The sequence below is a fragment of the Ictidomys tridecemlineatus genome, chromosome 4 (assembly GCF_052094955.1).
Source record: "Ictidomys tridecemlineatus isolate mIctTri1 chromosome 4, mIctTri1.hap1, whole genome shotgun sequence".
Lineage (NCBI taxonomy): Eukaryota > Metazoa > Chordata > Mammalia > Rodentia > Sciuridae > Ictidomys > Ictidomys tridecemlineatus.
In genome coordinates this window covers 179,300,811-179,314,291 of record NC_135480.1, presented here as the reverse complement: position 1 = coordinate 179,314,291, position 13,481 = coordinate 179,300,811, and the positions used below count along the sequence as shown (strand labels likewise).

The window sequence follows — 13,481 nt, the reverse complement described above, 5'->3', positions numbered from 1 at the left end:
TCTGGGAGTTAAAGAGGAGGTGTAAACTAAAGGAAATGAATGGACTGTCAGAGGGGTAGGGAAAAATGAATTACTACAGTATCATCAGAGTCAAGAGAAAATTCTAAAAGGAACAAGTGGTCAATAAATTAATCAGAGAAATAAGAAGTATAAATATTGAGAAAAGAGTAAGCTCAGGTAAATTAGGTCACACTGTACTTTATTAAAACAAAGTGAAAACACTGAACATAACAAATCATGTTCTGTATCTTGTAATATAAAACAAAACTGCAAAATATGTTGTAAAAGATGTTTCTTCCTAGATAATTTTGTTTGCTTTGATTTGGATAAATAATGTTTAGATAAAGAAAACTATCATAAAAAATCATGTAAAATCTAAATCAAGATCTATAAAATTTTACTGTTAGAATTTCTTTAGTACCTAACTAGGACTGAAGACTATATGCATCTCTTTGGATTTAAAAAAGATTCATTTGGGCAAATGACAGGTCTAGAAGGAGTAAGAACCTGACATAGTAACATTAATGACTTAAGTTTATAATAATGTTTCTTCAACTCACATCTAATGTTTTGAGCCAAGGTAAAAAAGTGTTAAATGTATAAGTTATGTATATTAAAGTGAAAACTTCATTAATAAAGGTTAATGTCACTAGATGAGTCAAACCTATTTGTTACTCCCAATTTTTATTCATAAATAAAGCAGTTCATTCATATATATTATTAGGGTAGATCTTAGTCTTTTAAATTCTTAGGGAAGTTTTAAAATGGGAAAAAACCCATTAGTATTAGTATGTTTACTTTTGGTATTTGTCAGTTGACTGAAAAAAATACAAGAATTGAATTCAATTGAATTAAATTCAATGACAATTTTAAAGAAATATGTTTTATTAATCATATCAACTTCCAAATGTCAACGGAAAAATACCTATATTTGCAAGACATACAGTCTATGGATAATGCTTTATACTCAATATGCACTTGTAAATACTATGCATAACTTACTTGCTTTCCATAGTCTCTGGCACACATGTTAACACAATGTTTCATTTTTTTTAATATTCACAATTCTATGAGGTAGGTAGGTTAGTAATAGGATCCCCATTTTACAGAGTCTTAAAAAGTTAAACAGTGTAAGGTCATAGTTTACTGAGTGACATTTAGTGGTTCCAGATCCCTTGAATATGAATGGATTATAAGTCATAATCTCAGATACTATTTTCTTTTTAATTATGCTATATTGACTCTGCAGACAACCCAAAATTAATAGGTCCTTATCATCCAAAAAAAAGCTAAGTTATCCTTAAACATCAACTTTCTCATCTCTTTTGTTCCTGTAACCTAAATTTGAGGGTTTAATGGAATCAGGGGTGTTGAGTCTGGAATATGGGAGTGGGGCAGCAGAGGTCTCCTAGATCCCTCAGGTTTCTCTCATCTTCCTTGACAGGGATTGGTTGAATAGAAGCTGAACTTTCCTATGTAATAGCTTCTTCTTCAGCGCCAAAACATCTCCCTCTATAGGCTTTGAAAATGAAATCTAGAGCTCCTCTCTTCCCATTTGTAAATTGAGAATAATTTCCAATGTAATTGTAAACTGTATTCAGATACATTCTAGGTGCATTTCTATTCATTCATTGAACAAACATTCTAATGTCTAAGCGACTTTGGGTCCTTTTTGTCCCCTCTTCCCCTTTTGATCCATCAGTCATCCACACTCTTCCTCTGGAATTTTGGGGATCTTCTTTTCCTCAGTATTCAAACGTGTTCATAATATCTCTCATCTAATTGTTAGACTGCAGGAGTCTTAAAAGACCACACAAATGCAATGTTTAGGTCCAGATTTTAATAAATTAACTTAAAAAAAACCCTTAAGACACAATCAGGAAAATGTGAACACTGATTAGATATTTAATGATATTGAAGAATTATTGTGAATTTATTTTTGGGTACAATGGTTATATGAGGATATATAAAACATATTTTCTCTTTTTATATACACACTGAAATATTTATGCTTGTCTGTGATTGACTTTAAAATGGTCTAGTTGGAACAAGGCTATGAATTAATAATTATTGAAGCTGGGTGATGGTTACATGGGATAAGGTTCCTGACATTATTATTTATTAAAACTTTCCATATACATAATCTCTCATCTTAAAACTCCTTTGGATCAATAACTCCATTACTCTATTGCTCATTCTTATCTTTAAAGAGGAATACATTTTAACTCTACTCGTATCCTTTTTTTCTGGTTCCTCAACAGTGATAGCTAGTTACTGTATCCACTAATACCATTGCTCTTGGTAAGGTTACTTTCTAACTAAAAAATCCAAAGGAAGCTTTTCAATTCTTACTGCATCTATGTCCTTTCATTGATCCAAGAAATATTTACTGAACCACTGAATGTAAAAGGAATTCTTTAAATCCTATTATAAAGATAAAACAGAAATGGGTCCTCTTCTGCTAGAAGTGTGTCCCTTTGGCTTTATAACACCATTCTGATATAGTTCTTCTCCTTTTTATTGTCTCCTTTGAAAGTTTATTTTCCTTAAACCTTGAATGTTGGTGTTTTTAAATTTATGACCTTGTTCCCATCTACACACCACACTTTATATGCACTAATAACTGCAGCTCAGACCCTACTTTGGAGATCCAAACTGGTATATTAAAATTCATGCTAGTCATTACTATCAAGATGCCCACAGGATCCTAAAATTCAAATTATTCACAAGTGAACTCAATGACTTCCTCTCAAAATTGTTCCTTAACTAGGATAACCTACCTTGATAAATAATATCAAAAATAGAATACCACTCAAAATAGCCATTAGTCTAAGAGTTTAGGGTAAGAAGAGGGTAAGAGGTCAATTACATGGAAAATGGGAAAAAAACATACAAAAAAAAATAGTGTGATTCTCAAAGGGTGTTAATTGCATCATCATCTTCACTTGGAAACTTGTCAGATTAAACAATTATCTGGCCCTACACCAGCTCTACTGAATTAAAAACACTGGAGGTAGGCTCTACGTTCTGTTTTAATAAAACCTCCAAGTGATCCTGGTGCATGTCCAAGTTTGAGAATCCTTGAATTAGAGCATGGGTACAGGGCTAAGGTTGGGGAGTTGTGACCCGAGTGTGTGAGAGCCCAGGCCAAGACCCATTTTTTCTTCCATTCTCCTTTATTCTACAAAGAAATAATGGTTACCAAATTCTAACATTTTATCATTTTTAATAATAATTTATATGGTAGAACATATGCACAGTAAAATATATAAATCTTAAGAATACAGATTGATAAATTTTTAAGTAGCCACCATACAGATCAAGATGTGGAACATTTTCAGTACCCTCGAAAACTTCCTCATATCACTTCTTAGTCATTACCCATTCATTAGGTAATCATGAATCTGATTTGAATCATCATAGCTTTGTTTTGTCTATTCTTGAAATTCAAAGAAGTAAAATATAAATAAAAAAGTGTCTGATTTCTTTCAGTCAACATAATGTCTATGCAGTTCACTCATGGAAGTTGAATATATCAGTAGTTAATTCTTTCTAATTATGTATTGGGAATATATTATAATTTATTTCCATCATTAACCTGCTAATAGGTATTTAAGTTGTTTGAATTAGGAATTAAAATATTGGGGATGGGAATATAGCTCATGATATAGCACTGGCCTAGCATGTTTAAGGTCTTGGGTTCAATCCTAAGCACCACAAAATAAACCAACCAAACCAAACCAAACCACACGGATTGAATGTTTGCTATTATAAATAAATCTATCATTTTCATACATGTCTTTTGATGGAAAGAGGCACTAATTTCTTTTAGGTATCACCAGGACTTATGTTTGTATCTGTGTGCACGTATTTGGCTTTAGTAGATATATTTATCAGTTTTCCAGATAATGAACCAATTTATATTCTCGTCAAAATACCTCTGCTCTAGAATTTTGCTCTTCATGTTCTAGCCACTAGTAGCTTTAAACTTTACCATTGTTCAGCCTAGTAAGACTGTTAGGGTTATACTCTTTTGCAGTCCTGTTGAGAGTTCAGGACTTTCTATCTCTGCCATCTGCTAATCCCTAAAGAGTAATCTGCTATTTGTACCTATATCACAGTATGATTAATAGCAATAGCAATAATGTTGATAACATTCTTGGAGAGTGAGTATGTTCCTCCAACAAATGAAATGCTTTAAATATAAGAATCTGTCACTTTTATTTAGAACATAGGGTTAAATATATTCCATTTATAAATGAAATTGAGACATATAAGTTATTTATCAAGAAACTAAGTTCACAGAAAGTCTTGTAAAATTCTGCATACAAAATTATCACAAAAATAAAAACATAATAACTAATGTGAGAATGGTTGCTCTTCACAGGTTAGTAATAACAATGAATACTTACATACTATGACTGTTGATATTTTACAAAAATACTTAAAAGGCACATGGGCCAACTTTAAGAATCATGTCTTTCATCTTTATATTCCAACATAGTATCTGTTAAATAGTATTTATAACCTATGCTGAATAATTGAACATATACACATATACATAAATGTTGATGATTAAATAATATCATACTTCTGAGTTCACAAATACCAGAATTAAGTAGGATAGACAATACTTGATCAGAATACTTGATATCCAACATATCAGAAAGATTCATTAAACAAATGGAAATGAACTTTAATAGGGAATCAGTACTGTGGGCATCTATCCATAGAAGACTTAGGTGATTCATTTTATCATATTCTCTCTCAGTACATAATCATGACTACATAGAATACATTTGGCAAATACTTGTTGAATCAAAATTTATACCTCTATAAATCTCTTAGATCCAACTTCTCCTTTCTATTAGTTTGAACTACAATAGTTTTCAATACACCTCCATTTTACTCCTTTTACAAAGAAGCTGTGGTTGCCATACTAATCCTCATAAGCTATTTTGACAATATGATTTTTATTTTCAAATTTCATAAATGGCTCCTTAATAGCCAGGACCTTTCATAAAACAAACAAACAAACAAACAAAAATGCACAAAGAGTGCATAGTACAAAAGCTTGGCACCAGCATTCAGCTGGAAATACTGCTACACTGCTGAAAATTAATGAACTTGAGCTGGCAAAATTAGTTATCCCTATGTGTTAAAATAAGAATGTATCCCTATGCAAAAAAATCAGTGTGTTATGTATTAAAAATAGTGAAATAAAATGTAGATAATTTTAAAACAATCTCTGTTAAGTTCTTCAGTTTCCCAGCTGTTGTTTACTGCTGGGTTTCTTAGGGCCCCACCTTACACAAGAATAGTTTGGCAATCTGCTGATGACCAGTAAGGAATTTGTATCCAGATTTTTGGGCTCCTACTCTGCAGTTCCCTCTGCTTCCCAATTTTTGCTCTTCAAGTTCCAGGCACTAGTAGCTTCAAACTCTATCTTGGTGTGTTCAACCTAGAAAGACTGTTAGGGTTATACTATTTTGCATTCCAGTCTGGAAAGTGCCTTTTAGGAAAAAGCAGAGATGAATTTGGTACTCTACTAATATGCCCTCCTTCTCCGAAGAGTTATAGTTTCTAAGATTATGCCTATGCTGATTATTCTCAATGCATTCAAACAGTGTGGGTATGTTTCTCAGTTCTTATTGATGTTTCTGGAAAGCACGTTAGTCCAAAATAAGCAGTCATGGCTGAACTAAAAACTAGTGATGAAAGTCTTTTGTTGGTTTCTCATTTTTCTGTTGGTTTCTTTAAACATTTCATCAGTGGTTATTTTATATTGTGAATATATTATATTTAATAATGTGAATATTTGATTTTTTCACAGACTAATCTATTGTTTCTGCTGACTCTCATTCATGGTAGATTACTTCCTTATGTGTTTGGTGATCTTTCATTGTGAGATCATGTTTATTTCAACATAAGCTATTCCTGGAAACTTAAGGTAAAGTTGTTTACTCTAAAGAGAAGTTGTATTTGTGTCTGCTCAGAAGCAGACCTGGGACATATCATCTCTGGCTCTTCTTTGAAAATCATTTTATATCATTTATTGTCTTATTCCTGCCTGTTCTATATTACTTCTGATTTCTTATTAAGTACAAAACCAAAACAATACCAGGTTTAATCAGGAAGAGCACAGTACTAAAAAGGTATTATCATTCTTGTTTTGGAAATTCTACTTAGCACTAGTATCAATTAAAGACATTACTTCTTTTGTCAAGTATAGAAAAAAGAACAGCAACAGAAAAAAAGAAGAAGATGTGTAATTATCAAAAACTCCAAAGTATCAGGTTTCATATAAATTATAATTCTATTTATCCTTTGACAGTATAAAACACCCATAATTTAAAAAATTAAAAATGGAAACAGAAAACAATGTACTACATCTTATAAAGAGATTTACAGCTAAGATATCTGGTTGTACACACCTCTTTTCTCAATCATTTTGTCATATTAATCCTTACAAAGATGTCATGGTGTTGGATCATCAACATAAATCCTCATTTTTGCCCAACATAATCTACTTGATGTTAAGTTCTTCCAACCTACATTTTTGAAGTTGAATTTTATATATGTATGAATCAAAATGAAGAATCTAAAGGGTATCAAAATTTTAAGACTGGGGCTAGTCTCAATCTGAACTGTTTATTTTTTTATGATAACATGTTAAATGGAGTTACCTTCCCTGAGTGAATAATTTACCAGTTGACAAGCCTAGGTGAAAGGTTATAAATACTTTAGCAGTAGTTACACTGAGATTGAAAATGAGGGCCATTAAAAAAATTACTATAATGAAAAGCAAATTCAGTAAAAATAACTTTGGAAAAAACCTGACAGACCTAAGTGATAAGAGCACATAACTAGAATATTCAGTAGTATATCTTAATGTCAGCCTCTTTTATATGCATTCAACTAATGAAAAGATATTTTCTAACCCCTCAATTAATCAGTTCTATCTGATCACATTTTTTTAATGGGAAATAACTAACAGTTTCTGCTCGATCCAGCTCATTTTTATTGCTTTTTATCCCCAAAATATAGACATCTAAAATAATAAAAAGAAAAATACCATGCAGTGAAAAAATATCTTATTCACCAAAATTTTAAGGAGAGAAAAATTATTTTCAGGTAAGTTTTTAAATTAAATTTAGAAGTTTCCCATTTTCTCCTTTTAATGTGTTTAACCTTTTAAAATCTGATCTTTTGACAATGTCTATAAAATCTTGAAATTATTGCTATCAGCAATATGATTTAGATTTTTTTAAAAGTTGAAAATACAGAATAAATAAATTTATTTATGCCCCCAATGCTAATCTCAAGAGAAATTACATCTTGTAATGTAAAAGTAATGTTAATTAAGTAAGTAAATTTAAGCAGGGAAAAGTACAAAAATTCACATTTATTTCTTCCAGTACTTAAACCCAACCAATTTTAACATTTTGTGTATTTCTTTTTAGTTTTTCTTTTTTCCCTATACATAGATTTGTAACGTACTTTACTCATATAAATTTTGTTTCCTTCCCCCTGCTCTGCCCCACTAAACATGAGATCATAGAACAAATTCTATTGTTTGGGAAAACTGGTTAAGAGAATACAGTCACTAATAGATAACTGTGCTTTAGTATTCACAGTTTAAAGACTGTTTTCAGAAAACATGAAGCCTAAGAATCAGTATTTGTGGTTTCTTATCTGCCTATTGTATAATTCTACTAATCAATTAACAAATACCAAACGAAATGTTTAATTTTCAAGGTAATTTTACTTCTCACCTTTTGAGCTGCAAGATGGAGGGCTGTTCTTTGGCTATGGTCAGTTTTATTGACATTTGCTCCTGCCTTTAGGAGAGCATCTGCGCAGTCCAGTCTGTCAGCCAGTACACAATACATAAGTGGTGTTCTCCCAAATTGGTCTTCCTTGTCTTTCAGAGCTGAGTTTCCTGTGAGTACAAGAAACAGTGATATTTAATAATGTCTATCACTAATATAAGTAGGAGTTACATTAAATGTTTATTATTAAGTACTCTACTAGTGCATTAGATATATTTCTTCATTTTTACTTACACTATGAGGTAGACATTACCATTCCTGTATTATGGAAACTGAGGTTCAGACAAGTTAAATAACCTGTCTACATTCATACTGAAAGTAGGTGGTAGAGCTAGAATTCAACTGATTAATAATTCTACAGGACATTTTTCCTCTAAGACTGAATAAACATTTTGCGATACGGAGTTACTTATGTTCTTCCCTCCTTTGTTTGGTTAACAAATGCTTATTTAGTGCCAATCATATACTAGGCAATGCATATGTTTTTATAAGTGACACAAAAATGAATCATGGTTGGTTTTACATTCTATCCAAGATGGACAAATACACGATATCCTGATCTTCCTGCTAATTACCACTAAAAACCCTGGACAAAAAAAGTAAAAAGAAGTAAGAAGACAAAAGTAAAAAGAAGACAAGAGAAGGCAGGCTGAAGAAGGTCTTTGAAACTTGACAATCTGGTGGCAAGTAGCCTGAAGTTTTTTTCTTCTGTATCTAGCTATCCTGGTGCTAGAATAGCCTAAAATCTGGAAAAACCCACTGGCACAGATATAATATTTCCCAAGAGATAACTGTTCTCTCCAGTCAAAAGATCAGGTAAACCCTGCGGAGTAAACTCTTTTGATTAAACCTGCTCTACTCAAAGCACATACTAAAAAAGAAACCACTCCTCTTCTTCCCAGTAGGCCCTGCAAAAACTATGGGGAGGAGTCCAGTCAACCATAACTGCCTAAATTAAGCAAAGGATCACAATGAGGTGGTGGTGTACCCTTTCTCAACCAGAGAACAGGGGAGGGTTCTGGAGAGTAGGAAGCTAGAGAAAGTTCTTTAAACTGATGCATGGGTTCATAGATGCTTCTGAGCAATCCATGTATGGAATTGATTCGAATCTAAACAGCAAAAGCTCTGATAATTAAACTCTAGGTAGAATACTTTCCAGGTCCTAAATTGGCCTAGGCAGCACAGAAATAGGGCAGACTAGAAAAGCCCTACAAGAGCTCTGAAAGATAAATTGATATTTTATCACAGTCCACAAAACTGAAATAGAATATTTACTCCAAATTGAAACAGACTGTCAATCTAATAAAGTAGAATATTTAAATAGAATCTAGCCTTATTATATCTAAAATGTTCAAAAGACATATAATAACAAGTATTAACAAGGATATAGAGAAATCAAAATCTTCACATAGTGCTGGAAAGAATATAAAACGGTAGAGTCACTTTGGAAAATAGTCTGGCAGTTCCTCAAAACCCTAAACACAGAATAACCATTTGGCCCAATAATTCTTTTTTTTTTTTTAATAGTGAACCCAGGGCCTTGCACATGCAAGACAAACACTCTACCAACTGAGCTATATCCCCAGTCCTCCACTTCTAAGTATACATTCAAGAGAAATGAAAACATATCTACACAAAAACTGGTACACAAGGTCTACAGCAGTATTATTCCTAATGGCCAAAATATGGGCACAATTCAAGTGTCCATAAACTATTGATCAACTGATGAGTAGATAAACGAAATGTTATATATCCATACATTGAACCATTATTCAATAAAAGGAATGAGTTTTAATATATGCTACAACATGGATGAATCTTGAAGACATTATGCTAAATGAAAGAAGCTGGTCAAAACACCACATGTTGTATGATTCCACTTATATGAAATGTCTGGCACAGGAAAATCTATAGAAACAGAAATAATATTAGTGGTTGCCTAAAACTGGGGGCAGGGATTGGATTCCCAGGATCCCAGCTAAAGGGTTCAGATTTCTTTTGGGTGGGGGGTAATGATATTATTCTAAAATTAATTGTAGTGGTATGTGTACAACTCTGTGGACATATAAAACCACTAAATTGTACTCTTTAAATTGGTGACTTGAATGACATGTGAATTATATCTCAATACAGCTGTTAGAAATAGCCCCATTATATATAAATAAAATAGAATACTAAAAATGCTTAATAAATGGAAAGGAAGACAGGAAAAGTGAAACAGGAATTAAAAACAGAAGAAACACAGAGTGAACACAAACTGGGAATCTTAAAATTCTAACATCCATTATTAGAAAATGAAAGACTGAGATGGATAAAAAATAAGAGGAGCCAAATATATGCTATTTATAAGAAATTCACTTAAAATAGGATGACATAGGTGGCTGAAAGTAAAAAAAAATATGCAAAGATATAACATACAAATATTAATCAAAAGAAAGCTGAAGTGAAGTAATATCTAATAAGGTAGACATTGAAGCAAAGACATTTATTATAATAGTAAAAAGGTAGATTCACTAAGAATATATAGCAACTCCAAATGTATATGTACCAAAGATGTACCAAATAATAGATCTTTAAAATATATGTAGCAAAACTGATAGAGTTGAAAGAAACATTTGAAACTTTCAAAATTATAGTTAGTCACTTTGACTCCCATTTTCAATAATTGCTACAACCTCTAAAATGAAAGTCAGCAAGGATACAGAAAAATGAACAATATTATAAAGAAACAGGATCTAACTGATATTTGTTGAATTCTTTGTCTAATGATAGCCAGATACAGTCTTAAAATACCCATGGAACATTCACCTTCAAAACAGACAATTTCTGAGTTATAAAACCAAACAATAAAGAATTAAAAAAAGGAAAGTCATACCAAGTATGTTCTCTGGTAATAATGTAATTAAACCAGAAACCAGTGTCAGTATCATAACAGGAAATCACCAAATTCACTTTGAGATAATCCATGGGTTAAAAAGAAAATCTCAGGGAAATTTAAAACATAATTAAAGGAATGAAAATAAAAATATTGTTATAAGATTCATACCCTATAAATGAGGGAGGCTTATAAGGAAATGTACAGCATTGAATGTTTGCATTAAAATATAAGGACAGTTTCAAACCAATGATCTAAGTGCTTAATCTTGGTATTCTAAGAAAGGAGAGCAAATTTAACCTAAAACAAGCAGAAGGAAGGATAAAAATAATAACAGAGATCGATGAAGTTAAAAATCAGAAAAACAACAGAGAAAAATCAATGAAGCTTAAAGTTCTGGGAAAAAAATGATACATCTGTAATAGGATTGATCAATAAAAATAGCAGACACAAATTTCCAATATCAGGAATGAAAGAAGGGGCCATCTTTTAGAGCTTGCATACATTAGAAGGAAAACAGGTAAAAGCAGAACTATTTTATGCCCATAAATTTACAGTTTAAGTGAAATGGATAAATTCCATGGAAGACATAATCACAGCCCACTTACAATACAGATACCCTCAACAGTATTTACGGTAGGCAAAACTCTAAGGTAGCTTCCAAGTTACCCTAGTATATATGGTGTGTATCCCTTCTTCCTGAGTGTGGGCAGGGCCTGTAAATATGATCAGATGTCATTTCCATGATCAGGTTCTGTTTTGTAAAAATTTAAAGGGATTTTGCAGATGCAATTAAGGACCTTAAACATTCAACTTTAAATTAATCATATTATCTTGGATGCATATGTGTATATATATATATATTTATGAACTTGTTTATTTACTTATTCATTTCAATTCTGGGGATTGAACCCAGGGCCTCATGCATGCTAGGTAAGGACTCTATCATTGAGTTACATATTTGATCCTTTGTGTTGCTTTTTGCTTTGTGTGTGTGTGTGTGTGTGTTGCTAGGGATTGAATCCAGGGCCCTGTGCATGCTAGGCAAGTATTCCACCATTGAGCCATACTCCCTACCCCCTCCTGTTGCTTTTTAAAAGAAGTTCAGGTCAGAGATGGAGGAAGTTGGAGACATTTCAATCAGCAGAAACACTCTCCTCAGGCCTTAGAGAAGCAAGGTGCCATAAATCTTAAAGCTAAAAGAAGGTGAATTCTGCAAACATGTACTTGGAATAGAATTTTGATGTTTTAGATGAGACCCTAATGTGGCTAACGCTTTGACTGCAGCCTTGTGAAATCTTGAGCAACAATGCCTGCTAAACCATATCTAGACATTTGAACCACAGAAACTGTGAGGTAGCAAATGCTATTGTTTTAAATTCAGTTTGTGTTAATTGTGGTACAGCAATATTAAACTAATGTAGTATGCTATCTATTAAAGAAATTAAATTCATAATAAACCCTTCCCATGAAGTACTACTAAGAACAATGTGTTCAAAAATTTCCAGACATGACAGGCATGGTGGTGCATGCCTATACTCCAGTGATTCAGGAGGCTGACGCAGGAGGATCACAAGTTTGAGACCAGCCTTGGCAACTTAGTGAGATCCTGTGTCAAAATTAAAACAAATGAAAATAAAAATGTTTGGGGGAATGTAGCTCAGTGATAAAGTACTCCTGGTTTCAATCCCCAGTAACAACAACAACAAAAAATTCCCAGAAGCAATTTTTAAAGAAATGGATGTGTGGTTTTAAAATTGGTCTACAAAAGCAAAAGGAGTGGAAGGATAAAAGTATTTGGAAAACAAGAGAAAAGTTGGAGGACTCACACTATTTGATTTCAGGGCATACTATAAAGGTACAATCATGAAGATACTATAGTAGTAGTAAAGGAACAGACATGCAGTTCAATATAATAGATTTGAGAGTACAGAAACATATATATATATATATATATATATATATATATATATATAAAATCAATTATTTTTGACAGAGCTGCAAAGACAAACAATCTTTTTAAACAAATGAAGCTGGAAAAATCTAACATTCATAAACAAAACCCAAAACCAACCCAAACTATACTTTGCACCTGTCCTACTTGCTGAGGGCCATTACCAAGTAGGAATGACGCATCGAAATTTCCTTGCCAAGCGTACCCCATGCTGCTTAGAGGACATTCGATGGGACATTGCATGCATGCTTTAATAAGGTGACCTTGCTCAAGGACCAAGGCAGATCCGGGTTTAGAGCTGATCAGGTTTGAGGAAGTAACCGGCTCCTTGAGTTTAAGGCATTGCCAGTTTAAGATAATGGGTTTTAGGGAAGTTGGAAGTTGAAGATTATTTGCTGGGATTAGGGTGTTCCTGCTGCTTGTTCCCGTTGAGTTCTCGTGAGATTAAAAGGGGATTTGGAGAGAGCCTCGTGGAGTAGGTGAATTGTGCGGGAGACGGGAGAACGCGATTGCCCCTGGACCTGTGTGGAGGTGGTGTGAGAGCTGGAATAAAGAATTGCTGTTTGAACCTACAAAGCTGTGTGGTGGCTCGTGATTCTGGTGCCAAGCATTGACCTTGGCATTTTGGTGGCCTGTACGTGGAACGTCTGAAATTTGGAGGTGAGTAAAATCGCTCGCCCCTGAGGGAAGGCGAGAGAATGGGTGACCATTTCAAAAAACAATGTGTTCTTGTTTTGATTTATTTCATTTTTGTTTCAAGCTGCCTATCCCTAGAAATTTCTCAGGCAAACTGGGAAAAATGGTTGGCTCAAGGTTTGAA

At 33.0% G+C, this 13,481-nt stretch overlaps 1 protein-coding gene across 12 annotated transcripts in view; it reads right to left on the bottom strand.

Moving 5' to 3' along the window:
• Positions 1-13,481, bottom strand: part of Invs (inversin) — a 206,649-nt gene that overhangs the window by 169,595 nt on the left and 23,573 nt on the right. For 11 of the 12 annotated variants that reach the window (XR_013438190.1, XR_005734029.2, XR_013438191.1 and 8 more), the window contains exon 3: positions 7,776-7,942. Coding sequence is in view for 7 of the 12 variants with exons in the window: in XM_040286095.2 (XP_040142029.1) it covers positions 7,776-7,942 (167 nt within the window). In the remaining 5 variants the exon portion in view is untranslated. Of the gene's footprint in view, positions 1-7,775; positions 7,943-13,481 lie in introns of those variants that run through there. The other variant, XM_078047877.1, reaches the window with a different exon arrangement.